Source organism: Capricornis sumatraensis, chromosome 13 (assembly GCF_032405125.1).
Source record: "Capricornis sumatraensis isolate serow.1 chromosome 13, serow.2, whole genome shotgun sequence".
NCBI lineage: Eukaryota > Metazoa > Chordata > Mammalia > Artiodactyla > Bovidae > Capricornis > Capricornis sumatraensis.
In genome coordinates this window covers 81,236,484-81,254,366 of record NC_091081.1, presented here as the reverse complement: position 1 = coordinate 81,254,366, position 17,883 = coordinate 81,236,484, and the positions used below count along the sequence as shown (strand labels likewise).

At 46.9% G+C, this 17,883-nt stretch overlaps 1 protein-coding gene across 2 annotated transcripts in view; it reads right to left on the bottom strand.

Moving 5' to 3' along the window:
• Positions 1-17,883, bottom strand: part of ZDHHC14 (zinc finger DHHC-type palmitoyltransferase 14) — a 285,791-nt gene that overhangs the window by 116,900 nt on the left and 151,008 nt on the right. For both annotated transcript variants that reach the window (XM_068985112.1, XM_068985113.1), the window contains exon 2: positions 607-767. In XM_068985112.1, the coding sequence (XP_068841213.1) occupies positions 607-767 (161 nt within the window). The remainder of the gene's footprint in view (positions 1-606; positions 768-17,883) is intronic.

Sequence of the window (17,883 nt, the reverse complement as noted above, 5' to 3'; positions counted from 1 at the left end):
TTTTAATTAAAAAAGAGATTTTAAGGGTTCTTTGTATGAGGGATAGGGATTGGTTTTTTACTATCTTTAAAATGGATTGCGGTAAGTTTTTAATCCCAGGCTTTCCAATATCTAAGGAAAAATAAAGCCATTCATCTCAGTATATATCAGAAATATATTATCTTTGTCAAACCTTAATAAAGAAGTGCTGGAGCCTAGGCTGGATAAATAGGACAGAGTCTAAGGTGTAACCTTTCCCGATTGATATTCTAGAAAGCAGAGGAAAGAGCAGCCACCGAGAACCACAGCTTTCACAGCAGTGCCTTCGCAGGCGCCTTCTCAGAGTGGACTCAGACACTCGGATTTCAGAGAGCCTGGCTGGTGGCGGCCTGCCTGCTGGTACCACCAGCCCACCTCCAGCGCACCAGTCTGTCGGCCTTACCTCCAACCACTTTCCATCCCACCTCCTACTCAGGTCATCCTCGGGCCAAGTGAATGAAGACATCGGGACTCCTCCCTAGGGACTCAGGCCCTCCTCCAAGGGCTCCTCGCCCGTCCTCCTGCACTGGGACTGAGCACAGGTGGGTAGTGACCACAGACAGGCTAAGGGCGGACCTTCAGGGTTACCTATTTGCCTTTCCAGGTCGGCGGCTTCATCAGGCGTGGCTCGCGGAAGAACGCCAGGGTCACTGAAGCTGGTGCGCAGCAGGGTCCCCATCACAAAGAAGAACAAAATGCCACCGACCACCGGGATGGCAGGAGTGATTTTCACTGCTAGGTACGGGCAGCTGCCAACAGGTGGGGGAAGCAGGAAGGGAGGGGAGAAAGAAAAGAAATACAATGTCAGTATTAACAGTAAGCAGTCTGTGTTTTCCAAGAACCTACAGGCTTTTTTTTTTTTTTTGGAGAAGCAAAATTGATTTCCATTAAAAATTCATCTGTGTTAAATATCTACATTTGAGGAGGTCTGCAGTTCTCTCCATTGGACAGTTTAACCCTCCCTTCTTAGCTAAGATAAGCCTTGGCTGCTCGGAAAAACACTGGCAGAAAAATGAAAATAATCCTGCTTGTATAATTGATGTAAGATGCACAGAGCTTGCACCCTTTGTGTTGGAAACACGACACATGAATTACGTGATTCTCCACCCAGTCCTGGAATCGTATTAACACAGGAGACACTGGCTTAGAACCAGTTTTCATTAGACCCGGCCTTTCCTCCCTGGGTCAGGCAGCTCAGGGCACAGAACGCAGAGAACTGCAAGCCACCCTCAAAAGGCAAGAAAGTGTTTTTTTCAATATTTTGGACCTAATCTATTCATAAGAGGTTAATGAGATATGGGAACATACTGGTGGACCAGTTTCCCAAAAGGACTAAAAGGATGTAGGCAGGCAGAAAGCTATGACCAACCTAGACAGCACATTAAAAAGCAGAGACATTGCTTTGCCAACAAAGGTCCATCTAGTCAAAGCTATGGTTTTTCCGGTAGTCATGTATGGAAGTGAGAGTTGGACTGTGAAGAAAGCTGAGCGTCGAAGAATTGATGCTTTTGAACTGTGGTGTTGGAGAAGACTCTCGAGAGTCCCCTGGACTGCAAGGAGATCCAACCAGTCCATCCTAAAGGAGATCAGTCCTGGATGTTCATTGGTAGGACTGATGTTGAAGCTGAAACTCCAATACTTTGGCCATCTGATTCGAAGAACTGACTCATTGGAAAAGACCCTGATGCTGGGAAAGATTGAAAATAGGAGGAGAAGGGGATGACAGAGTATGAGATGGTTGGATGGCATCACCAACTCAATGGACATGAGTTTGGGTAAACTACAGGAGTTGGTGATGGACAAGGGAGGACTGGTGAGCTGCAGTCCATAGGGTCACAGAGTCGGACACGACTGAGCGAATGAACTGAACTGAACGTGCACTTCCAGAAGAAGATGAGCTACCAACGGATAAACACGGCCCAAGCTGACTCTCAAACCCCCTTCACTGTCCCCAGTGAATGCACTGACACGCAGCTGGGTCTTGATGAGTCGGGGAGAGGTGCCCTTGCGACAGACGGACATCTATGCCAGTCGGCTCCGGGGACCCAGGAGCCAAGGCAGCTTTAAGCACTGCCCTGACCCACCGTCATTGCCCCTTGACTCTGCAGAGGTGGTGAGAGGCAGAGTGAAGACCAGCCTGGTGCCTGGAGCCCAGTGAAGGATGGGCTCCGCAGGGACCACGGTCAGTCTGTTGTCACATTTAGGAACATGGTGGGCATCAAGGAACACCTCACGGACTCACAGAGTCATAACGCCCAGAGTGCAAAGTAACACCCAGAGTGCAAAGTAACGCCCAGAGCACAAAGTGCCTCCCAGATGGTCTGCCTCACCAGGGGAGGCTCCTCAGACATTCAACCCCAAACAAAGAGAGGGAGCTGGAAGAGAAAGGATTGGAAAGCTTTGCTTAAGAGATGAGCAGGGGGCTCAGTCCTGCGGAATTGTCATCAAATGACCATCTTCCCTTCAGATGTTAAATATAAAGTGACAATCATTTAATACTGCACTGAAACCTTCACACAGGACTGTGGCCCAGCTCTGGGATATGGTGCAGTGCCGTGGGCTACAGAAATAAATACCTTCTCAGGGCACGTCCTTTACAGTAAATGCAGACTCCGACATGGAGCGTCTGTGAAGAGCTGGTGATAAATATCAACTGCTGCAAGGCTATTGATTAAATCTGATTGTGATGTCAATCAAGTTAATAGCAAGGAACTCAGGCTCTAAAGATCATTAAAAAGCATTTGTGTCATAAAATATGGCATTATCTTTGTTCCTCTTATTGTCATATAAAAAGCCACCTGAAGTTGTATTAAGCCTTGAAAATGTGCTGCTACTGCTGCTGCTAAGTCGCTTCAGTCATGTCCGACTCTGTGCGACCCCATAGACGGCAGCCCACCAGGCTAGTGTACCACAATCAGAAATCAACACAGTTCAGGGAGGGGAGTCTGGGGGAGAAAGGATACATGTATATGCATGGCTGAGTCCCTTCGCTGTTCACCTGAAACTACCACAAGATTATTAATTGGCTATCCGGCAATATAAAATAAAGGGATTTTTTTAGAAAAGAAATAAACACGATACGTTACTGAAGACATAAAACTGACCCTGATACTAATACATTTTGGTTTATATAGATTAGTCAAAAATGTTTTTAGTCTAAAAGAACCTACTCTAGGTGTACCTCTTTTTTTTTTTAATAAAATGGTTAGAAAAATGATCAATTATGTTGAGAGAATTTTTCTAGAATTTAAATTCAGAATTCAACAGACGAATGGCTGTTTGAATAAGGGCAGAGAATACAACAGGCCAGCTTTCTCCTCTTCTCATTATTGATGAGTTTGAATAAGAAGCAACTGGAACAGTTGTTCAGCAGCTGCAGCCGGGTCATAGCAGGACAACGTGACCTGGATGACCAGTCCACAGGATGGGACCCACCTTGAGTGTTTAGGGGATGGAGTTTATTTAGCTCCATTGGCCTCTCCAAGGATGGAGACCTGGGTGCTGTCGGAACCCTCCCGTGAAGGAGATTTAGTGGGTCTTCAGTGTTTTTGTTTTTCCCTTTTGGTTCTGAAATGTAACTTGGTTGACCTCAGAGGTTGCCTGCTCATAGTCGTAAAGGTATGCCTTCCCAGAGCAAGATGTCATTAACGAGTAAGTCACGTCAAAGTCAAAACGTTAAGTCGCTTTGTGACCCTGTGGACTGTAGCCTGCCAGGCTCCTTTGTCCATGGGATTTTCCAAGCCAGAATACTGGAGTGGGTTGCCATTTCCTCCTCCAGAGGCTCTTCCCAACCCAGGGATCGAACCCAGGTATCCTGCACTGTGGTAGATTTCTTACCCTGAGCCACCAGGGAAGCCCTGTTAGTGAGTAAGCCATGTCCTAAATGGTTTCTCATTGTCCCAAGTGCACTGGACGCAGGGCCACCCAGCCGCGTCTCCAGGTTGATGACTCTGGAGGCCTCCCATTGTCTCCACCTTCCCAGACAGGGGCCCGTGACCCAGCCCTGGGGTCTGGAGCACCCCCACCCCCATCTCACCTTGTTAAAGCCTCCCCAACTTTCAAGTTTCCATAAAGACCTGGTGACAAGATTTCCTTGGCTCACCCCCAAGCCAAAGAGCTGGTTTCTTTTTCTAAACTTCCCTAGTATCTTTGTTTGCTTCTCTCGATGGTACTTGTGGCTGTTTGTGGACATGCCTCATGAACCTCACTGGACTGGAAGTCCCGAGGGTGAGACTGGGCCCTGGTTAGCATGTGCCCTTCATAGCACCGGGCATGACGCCTCACGTAGGGTAGGTATTTGATAAGTATTTGTTGAGTAGTTGAATGAATGGGACCTATTCACGGAATTTTACAGTAATAGAGGAAACTACAGGGAAGTCAAGTCAGCCATACCGTCAAGATCACAATGTACTCTGTGTCCAGAACTTGCTTCTCTCTCTTCTAAGCTTGTTAGAACCTCCTTCAAACGGGTGCTAAGGATCTGTCCTGTCTAGGATGCTTCTGCCCATGAGAAAAGGCAAGACTGCACCTGAGCTGAGTGTGTGCAACACTCTCTGAAGTTCTAGCAGATGAAACACCATATGTTCATAGCAGGCGCTCTCTGTATTTCAAAGGACAACGTTCAGTTACTCACTGAAGTCTTGGGCATGGGTTTGTATAAAAGAATTCAGATCCCCAAGCAAACAAGGAGATCAGGGCTACACTGACACCTTCAAGCTGCTGCTCAGAAAAAGCCGAGAGCATCTGCAGTCCTGCTGGTGAAGACTCAGGAATAAGCAGACCCAGCTCAGGAAGGTGATCGCCAAACCCCCAGGAGGAGCCAAGACCGATGGGAAAATCTCAGCCAACCCACAGCCACTGGTGCGACCTAATAGCTGAACCACTGTGAGCAGCAAAGAAAATTCTTAGCTCGAGCTCAGACAACTTGAAAACGGCCCTTCACATTTCTGAGCAACCGTGGCTGGGATCTCCAATTCTGAGAGCCATCTGTGATGAGGAAGACGCCTTCCCCCGAGGGCCTGGATCTGATACAAGATGAGGGTGCAGCTGCCAAAGATATAAACACCAAATGGAGTCCTCTCTTTTGGTCTGAAGAATTGTGACCTACATACAACCCAGAGCTGGGTGGGTAACCGGCTACAAGCATCTTTGTCTTCATAAAGAAAGTGGCAGGAGGGAAAAAAAAGAATCTGAAAGCATGCATTTTCATAACATAAAAGAAATGAGTTAATTTAGCACCAGACAAAACAAAGGCTATCATGATGAAAAGTTTGTATAATAATCCCGCTCCTGTGATATCCATCAGTGAGCTGTTTGCCTTTAGATACGATGGTTAAATATCTACTACAAACTGTCAACTCACTCCACATCAGAGGTAAAGAAGGGTCCTTCCAGGTGATAATTAGACCATACAGCCCTGGAAAAAGGTTACAGGGAGTTTTTTCAGTTCTAATAGCAATCTTCTCAAATCTTTAAGAAAAAGAATTATTTGTATTTTGATGTCTATACATGAAGGATAGAGCCATTTTCTAGGTGCTATATTATCTGAGACTATGCAATTAATGTATTTCCTAGTGGTTCAGATGGTAAAGAATCTGCCTGCAATGCAGGAGACCTGGGTTTGATCTCTGGGTAGGGAAGAGGCCCTAGAAAAGGGCATGGCAACCCACTCCAGTATTCTTGCCTGGAGAATCCCATAGATAGAGGAGCCTGGAGGCCTACAATCCATAGGGTCACAGAGAGTTCAGCATGACTGAAGCTACTTGGCACACATGACAAAATTATTTTACCACCAGATTCTGACCTTTCCAGAATCAATACTCTCATTAATTCTATATTTCTATTTAGAGAATGGCTCTCAGGTTAGAATTTACTGGTGGTTAAAATTGATACTTTGTGTTAAAATCCTGGAACTAAACTAATGTCTTAAACATTTCACATAGAAAATCTGGAGTTCATTATTGGGTGTTTAGGGCTCTCTGTTTCCTCACAGGACATTCTTTGGGAGATTAGCTTTACTTGAAAACAAAAATAAAACAAAATGAAACAATATTAACAAGATGTAACAGAGACATTAAGATCATGTGGCCTTTGGAAAATCTTTTGCAATTGATAATAGAGGTAGAATCTACTTGTCAATGTGAATGGCCCTTTGAAATATAGGAAGGTAAGCAGAAAGACACAATAAACATGTAATATTAATAATATTACATAACAATCACAACAAAAAAGTAGAGAATTTTTTCCCATAGCAAAACAATTTGAGTCATCTTTTAATATTTTGCTGGCAAATGGATACACATACAAAAAAAAAATTCCCGTTAACTGTAGCTCATGACCCCTGACTACAACATGACCTACATTTGACATTTTTGTTCTGTTCTGTACATATGAAAGCATAAACACAAGAATAACTATTCTTGCCTCTTGAGAAATCTGTATGCAGGTCAGGAAGCAACAGTTAGAACTGGACATGGAACAACAGACTGATTCCAAATAGGAAAAGGAGTACATCAAGGCTGTATATTGTCACCCTGCTTATTTAACTTATATGCAGAGTACATCATGAGAAATGCTGGGCTGGAAGAAACACAAGCTGGAATCAAGACTGCCGGGAGAAATATTAATAAGCTCAGATATGCAGATGACACCACCCTTATGGCAGAAAGTGAGGAGGAACTAAAAAGCCTCATGATGAAAGTGAAAGAGGAGAGTGAAAAAGTTGGCTTAAAGCTCAACATTCAGAAAACGAAGATCATGGCATCTGGTCCCATCACTTCATGGGAAATAGATGGGGAAACAGTGGAAACAGTGTCAGACTTTATTTTAGGGGGCTAGAAAATCACTGCAGATGGTGACTGCAGCCATGAAATTAAAAGATGCTTACTCCTTGGAAGGAAAGTTATGACAAACCTAGGTAGCATATTCAAAAGCAGAGACATTGCTTTGCCAACAAAATCCTTCTAGTCAAGGCTATGGTTTTTCCAGTGGTCATGTGTGGATGTGAGAGTTGGACTGTGACGAAAGCTGAGCACTGAAGAATTGATGCTTTTGAACTGTGGTGTTGGAGAAGACTCTTGAGAGTCCCTTGGTCTGCAAGGAGATCCAACCAGTCCATCCTGAAGGAGATCAGTCCTGGGTGTGCATTGGAAGGACTGATGCTGAACCTGAAACTCCAGTCCTTTGGCCACCTCATGCGAAGAGTTGACTCATTGAAAAAGACCCTGATGCTGGGAGGGATTGGGGGCAGGAGGAGAAGGGGACGACAGAAGATGAGATGGTTGGATGGCATCACCGACTCGATGGACATGAGTCTCAGTGAACTCCGGAAGTTGGTGATGGACAGGGAGGCCTGGCGGGCTGCAATTCGTGGGGTCACAAAGAGTCCGACACGACTGAGTGACTGAACTGAACTGAACTGATACGCAGAAATGAGGCACACAATTAAAACTGATACCAAGGAGGGCGTGGCCTTGCTTTATTGATGTTGCATTCTCATGAAGGAAGTCTCCATATTTTAGAAATCACAAAGTTCAGCTATTATTTTAAATGTCAGACTTTAGATTGCAATGCATTTCAGTAATAAATAGCTAAGGCAAGTGATCACAAAATGAAATAATCTGAGCCAGTGACTCACATGTCTAAAGTAATAACAGAGCAGCATTATGAGGGTGGTAATAAAAACGATCTTTCTCCCTTTCGTATGAGTCATTCTAAAATAAATGTTATTTTTCATTTATAGGCAGGGACATAAACACCATTACTTTTATAATTTGTTCCTTAATCACGTATTTAGAAATAAATGTAGCACTACAGGGCAAAGATAAGCACATTAGTTGGAAACAAATAGAGAAAAGAAGTCGTCTCAGAAATAACATCCATTCACACCCTAGAATGGAAAAAAAGAGATGATTTTATACAGTGCAAAAGATCCTGATGCTGGGAAAGATTGAAGGCAAAAGGAGAAGGGGATGGCCAAGGATGAGATGGTTAGATAGCATCCCTGATTCAACGGACAGGAGTTTGAGCAAACTCCGGGAGATAGTGGAGGACAGAGGAGCCTGGCGTGCTGCAGTCCACGGGGTCGAAAGAGTCGGTTGAGACTGAAAACAACAACCCCCTTCAAGACACCCCACGGCTGCACCCATTGTTTGAAGCCCTTTCTCACCAGCTGCACATAGTGATGAATCTACCAATGCTATATGAAGGAGGGAGTTGAAATAAATGGACGCGGGACCAAAGGGAAAAAATAGAAACCAAAGAGATTGGAAGGGAAAGCTTAAACCCAGAGAGGAAGAATGGGGAGAGGAGAACTCCAGGCAGAAACGTGAGGATGACTCCCGGTGTCATCGGAGACTCGTGGACCATCTCTGTGTTAGGCTGCGGCTCCCTCCTCATCAGAAGCAGCAGTTCCCAGGCTCATTAAGGGAAGAGGTGGTAAAGCTCTCTCTCCCGAGGAGAGGACAGTCACTAAGGACTCTGCTTTCTCCCCAGGCCTCCAGGCCACATGTGGTTCCAACAGGCAAGGTTCTGTACAGCACAGTCTCGCCTGAAGCCTGTGGAGCGCCCGTGTGACAAAAGCAGTGTCATTATTCTTAATTCAGGGCCTCGCAGACCACCCAGACAGGTCTATTTATAGACACAGAATCCGAGCGAGCCTTAGTTTAAAAATACAGGCTTCAAATCCCAGTGTGTAAACAGCCCCCTTTCCCCGTCTACTATTGAGAATGTACAAGGGATGGTTAGGGGAAATTGTGGCGTTTCCAACTTTTTTGGTTAAATGATTTTGCATTTGATTCAAAATTCCGGGGAGCCAAAGGCTTCCGTGTGGATCACGGAGAAGAAAGTCAGTATCTCTCTGTCCCCAAACTGGTTCTTTAATGACCTAACAGGGTCACCTAGGCATGGCAACCATACGTCCACTGGAGTCCTCACTCACACGGCTGTTTGTGTCATTTTCAGAGGGAGTATGTCCACAGTAACGCCATCATCTTGTTTTCGGTGCCTCCCAGAACCCATAAGAAATCAGCAGGTCAGGAACTTCCCTGGAATCTGCTTGCCGATTCAGAGGACACAGGTTCAACACTTTTCCCCATGGAAAACAAGGTCATACTTTAGGGTATATTCTTCCAGTTATGAATATAAATGTATGCTTGAAACAAAAACAGGATCGTCCCGAGTCTACTTCCTATTATCCTGTGTTTTCAGTTCCTTCAACAGATACTTATTCAGAGACTGTGTGGTGGAGCCAGCTCCAGGCACCCATAGGTTACATCTTTGGGCTTTCTCTAGTTGCGGCGAGGGGGGCCACTCTCTAGCTGCGGTGTGCGGGCTCCTCACTGCAGTGGTTTCTCTTGTCGCCAAGAAATTTAATTTTCTTAATCAAACAGGGCTTGTTTTTGCAGTGGAAAGATGTATGATTAAAAGCAAGTGTGTAGGGCTTCCCTAGTGGCTCAGTGGTTAAAAACAATAACAAAAAAATCTACCTGCCAATGTGGAGACACGGGTTCGATCCCCGATCTGAGAAGATCCCACATGCTGTGAAGCAACTAAGCCGTGTGCATCACAACTATTGAGCCTGTGCTCGAGAGCCCGGGAGCCGCGACTACGGAGCCCACGTGCTGCACCTACTGAAGCCCTTGGCCCTAGGAGCCTGTGCTCCACAACAAGAGAAGCTACGGCAATGGGAAGCCTGAGCATCGCAACAGAGAGCAGCCCCCGCTCACCGCAACTGGAGAAAAGTTCTTGTAGCAATGAAGACCCAGGGCTACCAAAAAAAAATTTTTTTAATGTAAGTGTATAAATACTCATGGAACTGAAAAAGAAGGGGAGGTTTAACAAAATATTAAAATCTACCTGTGATTTTAAAAAACCAATGATCAACAGAAAAGATGCTCGACAATAAGGCATGGTCTAGGTTAGATCAAAGCCTCAAAAGGCTAAAGTCCTTGATTTCTGCAGGTTGCCTCTCGTCAGATTGGCGTGTTGTGAGGTATGGGGTATCGTACATTCAAGAACAGAAAACTCAAGTTATCTCCCATCTCAGCGCTAGTCTGTAGGCAGTTTCTTACAGGAGTGTGACTGCAAAGTTCTTCCACCATCCTTGAAGATTTCTACCTTACACTACGTATTTACAGATGAAAGGAAGAGACACTGCACCCTGGTGTTCCTATGTCGCAGGAACAAGAAGAAAAACGACCTCAGAGAGGCAGTTGAGAGAAGCCTGAGAGGCAGGAACACAGGCGTCAGTCACAGGTGCCCAGCAAACCCTCTGCAGATCCAGAGCTTCAGACTCAGCGAAGGCTTTTCCCTTTCTCTTTCCTTGGGTCTGGGTGGGTCCAAGGGGAGCAGGAAGCGGAAGGGGGCCTTGGGCAAGGAGAGGGAATGAAAAGCTATGCAAATTCAACCCCTGAACACCCAGTGTTCTTGGAGTTGCATCCAAAGGCTGGATATCTCAGTTATAAGCATTGTTGGGGAACAGATAATTCAACATAGGAACATTTTCAACTAAATTCAAACTAGTTTAATCATCATGTGTTCAAGGAAACCTATGTGGGATGAAGAAGCCCTGTCCTCTTTTGAGACTGCACGGTGAACATCAGAGAGCCTTCTCCTCCTGTCCTGAGACCCTCGGGGCATCAGGCACTCTCCTGGGATGTGGCCCAGGGATGCCTCGGGTGCGATGCTGCGGGAACCACTCGGCGTATCATTGCAGTTTGTGCAGCCTGTTTTCTCCTCCCTCCTACTAGCAGGGAATAGCCCTGCTATTCCCAGGGCTTCAGTTCTGAGTAGCTCCACCCCTAGAGCATCGGTCACCCTCCCAAGTTTGGTAAAGCAGAGAACAAGGTTTTATACATTTCTGAGGCCTCTGCCGTGACTGTCACACTGGGCCAAGTCCTCTCCCTCCAGTGTCCAGAAGTTACTGCTGTGGAAAGTGGTCTTGGGTGTTATAAAGAAGTACTAAGTCAGAATATGTTGGCCTTTGTGTGAGTTTTGGAAAGTTTCTACAAAGATGTGTGTGTGCTATGTTGCTTCGGTCGTGCCAGACTCTTGGTGACTCCATGGACGCTGGCCCTGCAGGCTCCTCTGTCCACGGGATTCTCCAGGCAAGAATTCTAGAGGGGGTTGCCATGTCCTCCTCCAGGGGATCTTCCAGACCCAGAGATTGAACCCGTGTCTCTTATGCCTCCTGCATTAGCAGACAGATTCTTTACCACTAGTGCCACTGGGGAAGCTATCTACAAAGAAAGAGAGTGTTGATGTTTGGCAGAAATGTTGATGTTTGGCAGAAACCAACACAATTCTGTAAAGCAATTATCCTTCAGTTAAAAAACAAATTAATTTTTTAAAAGATAGAAAGCAAGAACCACGGATACAGTGGGTATCCCATGTCCCTGAGCGTTATTCGCTCCTTCACTCAGTCACTTCACACACTTTTATTGAGGACCCGCTACATGCGAACACTCTGGACCGAATGCCAGGAATGGACGCAGATCAAGGCAAGAGCCCTGATCTCAAGCTGCTCACTCTCCAGAAAGAGAGACAGACCCCAAGTGAGTCAACTACAAACAAAACAGCAAGTTAGGTGAGAGATAACAGAGCACACCGAGGGAAAGTGAAGGGGACCAGTGCAGCGGGCCTGGATGGACTCGGAGAAGGTTTCTGCATGGGGTGTTGATGGCTAAGTAGGAGTTAGATTGCCAAATAGGAAGGACATCAACAAGGACATGGAGCCCCCAAACCCGTCACTGTGTATATAGTTTCCAGGCCTTCCATGGGTTTCCCTAGTGGCTCAGCTTTAAAGAAGCCACCCCGCAATACAGGAGGTACAAGAGACACAGGTTCGATCTCCGAGTTGGTAGGATTCCCAGGAGCAGGAAATGGCAACCTACTCCAGCCTGAAAAATTCCATGCACAGAGGAGCCTGCTGGGCTATAGTCCATGGGGTCGCAAGAGTCAGGCACGACCAAGCTCGAAGCAACTACGCTGAAAACGGCTGACTGACATGGAGTGAGATGAAGCCTTCTCAGACCTGTCCAGATTGGACCCCATTACAGGGGCAACCCCTCAGGAGGGGTCTTTGCAGGTTGTTTAGCCACTGCTGTATCCCCAGCCCCCAGACACTTGTTGCTGCAGAGTAGCCGCTCTGCAAATATTTGCTGAGTTGAATTTGATATAATCATCAGAGCAGACCCGAGAGACCTGGATCCATGCTGTGGGTGGTGAACTGCAAGGCAATCTGTAGCAAAGATTGCTGTGCGGTTGAAAAGTTAAAGAAATCTTCCATGGAGCCGAGCAGGCACTCATTTCCACGTGCTCCCACTCCTCCTCTGCTAAAACTCTCTTCACCCAGATGTCATGGTTAATTTCCCCCCATCACCAGAACAGAAAGAGGGCACCTTCCTCCTTTTGCAAAGGAAGGTGAATTACCAAGTAAATCTTCCTTTTTAATATTTTCCTAAGGTTGCAGAGGAACCAAAGAGTGGTTTTTAACATACCCATCATCACAAACCTCTTAGAAGCAGATAATAGAGGATAAATACAGGTTAGAAGCAGCCAACCATTTAGACAGAGATGCGTGTGAGTTTGGATGGTTAAGCTATTTCACTGGTAAACTTAAAAAACAATGTCATTTTCAATGGCAGAGAAACCATAATTTGAAAAATAGTACATAATACTTCTATAAAATGGAACTACGGTTCTTTTGAGTGGAGAAGCAAAATGCTGCATATGTGTTTAAGAAAAAAAGTCCCCCCACCACCCCCCACCCCACCGAAGAAGAGAAATGAACACAAAATAAGGTGAACATATTAACAAGCCCATGAACATTTTGACACCAAGCTGGGGGCCATGAGGCAGAGACAGCTTTAGGTGCCCATGTTTAGTAGGAAAGAGAGCAATGTGGAATTCACTGGGTTTTTGCTATTGGGGGCTGAGGATTTAATCTTCCCCTGGTCTAAAGGGGCAGCACTTCGTGTTCATTGACAGACAAGGCCTGTTTCCACCACCAAAATGCTGCCTGCAGTATTGACTATGCTCCTTTGTAAAGAAAATGCTTTTGCACTAGAAGAAAAAAAAATAAATGCATGTCTCTTCACCAGCGGTGGGGAGGACTCCCACCGTGTAATTATCCAGCCCATCAGAAGACAAGGTCAGAACAGACTGATAAAGTCGGAAGGTCTGCTCTTGCTAGATACACAGACGTGGTTGCACAGCTTTTACAGTAACAAGCAGCAGGACAGGGAGACTGCAGGGAGAGGATGAAAATTTACCTTTTTTGATCAAGTATCTACACTTCAAACAGCTTCACTTTAAATTTCGTGTACACTCTACAAAAAAGACTCTGACCTTGGTATTACTGAGACCATTTTACAGATGAGGACACTAAGGCCTAAGAGCATCACTAATGTTACCAAGGCCATCCAGCTAGAAGCATCCCAGGTGGTGCAGTGGTAAAGAGTCCGCCTGCCAATGGAGGAGACACAGGTTTGATCCCTGGGTCAGGAAGATCCCCTGGAGAAGGGAATAGCAACCCACTCCAATATTCTTGCCTGGAGAATTCCATGGTCAGAGGATCCTGGCAGGCTACAGTCCATGGGGTCGCAAAATAGTTGGACACTACTGAGTGCACACACACACACACACACACACACACACACACACACACAACTGAAGTTTCAGAACCAGCATTCAAATCAGATGTTGCTGTCTTTAAATCCTGTGCATGACAGCCCATCATCTCAATTAACCCCCTATGAGGTCTGTATCTCTGATTTGTACCCTCCACATTTTCTTGGTAGTGAAAGTGTTAGTCATTCAGTCACGTCCGACTCTTTTCAACCTCATAGACTGTAACCTACCAGGCTCTTCTGTCCATGAGATTCTCCAGCCAAGAATTCTGGAGTGGGTTGCCATTCTCTTCTCCAGGGCATCTTCCTAACCCAGGGACTGAACTCAGGTCTCCTGCATTGCAGGTGGATTCTTTACCATCTAAGCCATAAGGGAATACAGTTTTTAAAAGATTCCACCTTTTTATAATGATCTCAGTTACCCTCATTCTATAAAATTAAGATGCCTAGAAAACCTGAAACTTGATTCAGCTGGAAGGTGCCTTGCCCAGTTTGGGGTGAATGGAGGCTCAGGAGTCATGGGCAACAGTACCTGTCTGTGATGGATTGTCACCAGATGGGCAGGAAAGGAAACGATTCGCTGTCCTGCCAAAAAGATAGCTAAGCACAGGATCCTGGCTGCTGTGAGCAGAGGATGGAGCCCCAACACGTGGGGCGTGAGCAGTGGGAAGTGGCCACTCCATCCAAGGAAAGGTGTGGGCGGCTGAGAGGGGTGTGGGACCAGGTCCACGCACATGTAGGACACAAGGACAGGGGCCAGAGCCCACCTGTTGGTTTCTGCGCTTCTAGGCACTCACAGGGCCCTACATGGCTCAGGACACTCCCTGAGCTTCAGTGAAATGAATGGGGGACTAACACCTTAGCAACCCAAGGTCAAGAACCTGGGCTCTGCTTCCCGATTCCAGTTGCTAAATAACCAGCTCCATAGTTTCTACACAGACCAGAGCTTGTGTTCCCGGAGTCCCTGTTAATCAAACTTTGACAGCAAATGCTTAAGACTGTTCTGGCTATTTCAAAATACCCTATGCCACACAGAGATAGTACTAGTTAGTTTTGCTTCAGTATTATGTAAAATTGTGGATTTTGCATGGATATAATGGATATATCCATTATATATAATGGGGGGGTAGATTCTGACAGATATAATGCTAAATTTTCATTTATGAAAAAAAGAGAATCTTCCTAAAATTGCCAGGTTATGCTCAAGAAGTAACTTGCTTCCCGTGAGAAGAGGGTGGTGTGCAGAAAGCCCAAAGCCCCCCACTTACAAGAAGCCCAGTGTGGGACTGAACATACTGTAACACGCACTCCTGTCAAGACAGTGAGACAGAGGACCTCAGAAGATACAGGTGCCAGGTAACACCTGGAAGTCTGCCTACTACTAAGTCCCATGATACTCTCTTTCTGAAACTCTTGGAACTCACTGGAAAAAAAGACAAGCAGAAAAATACCATGTTGCTGTTGGCCAGCTAATGCCTCAACCGCCATCTAACTGCGCCTTTCCAATGACACTCTTTTGGGGTTAGACTTTCATATTGTCTCTTGTTTTCTTTTAAGCCACGCACTTCTGAGATAAAAATCTTTTCAGTTCATTTTAAAATAGAACAGGTTCCTGAGGACTGCCCAGGGGCAAACATGGTTATTAGATAAGTTTTTAAAAGAGGGGGTCAAAAGGCAGAATGAAGTTCATTAGTTCTGGGGGAAATCGTGGAGACAACATTAAGGGAGACGGCGGAGACACATCTGGGAAAAAAGTATTTAATAAAAGAGTCCCCTAACAGGAATTCAGGCAAAGGAAACCATGCCTGGCTCTCCTGATGGAATTTTTGGAGGATGTTTACTGTCATGAACGGTACAATAAATTAAGTGACGGCGGCCGCATTCCTTGAGTTTTTTTTTTGCCCAGCAGATGGCAAAGCTGGAGGGTCAACCGGGGAGCTGGAGAGTGAGACAAGGGGGAGGGGAGATCAGACGCCAACATCTCCCACTGGACCAGGTCCTCATCATCCAGACTTTGGGCCCTACATTGTCCAGGGGGGTTAAACTTGTCAGTAGAATTAGCAGAGCCCAAAAGAAGTGTCAGGTTCTGGGGATGGTCTTCTAGATTTCCAGAGACCTGCCTGACAGGGATGTCTGCACGTGACTGCCAAACAGAAGGCCATCGCTTCACACCTTAAGCGCCCCTGAGACTTTATGACGTCGAACATCAGAGTTCCCCGAGCAGGGACACCGAAAAGAAGATTCTAGATGCTCTGGCTGCGCCTGTGTGTCTGGGGACAAAAATCTCCTGGCAGTCGGCTTATTCTGGCCCATTTCTTGAAGGATTTTTTTTCAATGAGAAGTTTCCATCGGTATGGCATTTACCTCCTCTTCTTCCCTGAGTGGGATGTGAGTGGCTGAGCAAGATGGAAGGATCTTAATGTGGTCTCAATGCAGTAGCAGGCTTTGCCAAGACACTGTGTTCTTGAATAGGATGTCTGGGATGGAACTAGGCAAACAGGTAAAGTGAGCAAAGGAATCTCAGTTGAGGCTGTTCTGCCAATGAGCTGATAGCTCAGCCCCTCCTGGGTGCAGGGAGCAGCGTGGGGGTCAGGAGGACCGCAGGTCTGGGAGGAGGTGGGGGCCCCAGGCAGCTGCCCTGGCGATAGGGACTGATGCTCAGCCCAGGCGCCCAGCAGCAGCAGAGGCTGAGCCTTTACTTGGGCCATAGATTCTTCAAAGGATTCGTGACCCCAAAGTCTTATGAACGGCTCTGCTCCTCTTTGGGAGGGAGGTACGTGTGCACCCATCTCCTTACACAGGAGTGCACACCCCAGCTGGCAAACAAAGTGAACGCCTGCCTGGCTGGGGGCCTCCAGTGGTTGTTGGCTAACTCGGCCGTGAGCTCTGCCCACAGGTCTTAGGAAGTGGAACCAGCCTCCTCAGTGGAGCGCTGGTGCACACACATGGGTCCAACCCAAGGCTGGGCTCACAGAATCCTGAGGGAGGGGCAGGCATGAAGCCCCTTCCTTGTCCATGCTGAGCCTGAGGGTGGGCAAGACGCCTGGATGTTGAAAGGCCTCCTGTGTGTGAAGAAGGAAAAGAGCCCTGAGGTGAACCTGAAAGAGCAAAGAAGGTTCTGGAGGAAACTGAGGAGGGCACCATCCCCTCCCCACAGCCTTGCCTGAGAACTTCACCTTGGTGAGACCGAGTAGACTCACGGCTCAGACAAGACCGCGACCCACTTCCACCTGGGAACCAGGAGTCAGGTCCACAGGGCCGCCGGGAAAAGCCCTGCAGGGTTGTGGGAAGGCCTTGGGCCTGGAACTGGACCGACTGGCTTCTGCTCTTAAGTCTGGAAGTTACTGTGTCAACCGACCGAGGGACTTCTCTGGGGTCTCAGTTTCCTTAGGGGTTAAACTGGAATAACGCAAACAACAGGGGATGACAGGCCCTGGTAGTGCCTGTGTGAGAGAGGAGGAGTCACTGTGTGAAAGAACCTTAGCAGAGCCTCCGGCTTTATACTGTGCGTGTATGCGTGTTAAGTCACTTCAGTCGTGTCCAACTCTGCGACCCCAGGGACAAGGCTCCCCGTCCATGGATAGGGGCAAGAATACTGGAGTGGGTGCCATTTCCTCCTTCAGGGGATCTTCCCAACCCAGGCATCAAACCGGCGTCTCTTGAGTCTCCTGCAGGGCAGGCAGATTCTGGACCTCTCCCTCAATATTATCCCCTTCTTCCTAGGACAGCTAGCCTTGCCCTTGTGTGCATTTCTGTAATTTTCCACACTTTCCCGCTGTTCCTTATTTTGGTGTAGTCCAGCTGGCTTCCATGCAGTTTACCGTAAAAGCCCCTGACAGCTGTCCATTTGCTTCAGAAGCCAGGGGGGCTGGGAAGAAGAAGGTTGGAGCTTCCAAGCTCAGAGAGGAATTCAAACAGAGAAGTGACTGGTGGCCACTGCAAGCGTGGGTGAGTGGGCCAGTTGGCCAGTTCCTGTGGAGTCTGTGAGAGAGAGAGATGTGTGTGGGGACGGTCTGAAAGCAGTCATCAACCCTGTGGCTTTAACTGGCAGGAAAGTCCCTTTCCCCACATCCAGAAACAGCGGTGGGACTAGAGGGGGTACTTTCATGCCTTCTGATGCCCAGAATTGTAATTGAAACTCCACAGAAAGAAGTCCTTACATGGCAAGGAAGTAGCCCCTGGGAGGGCTCCAGAGATCCCTGCCTCTCGTATTCATGCTCCCCTTGACTTGGGGGTG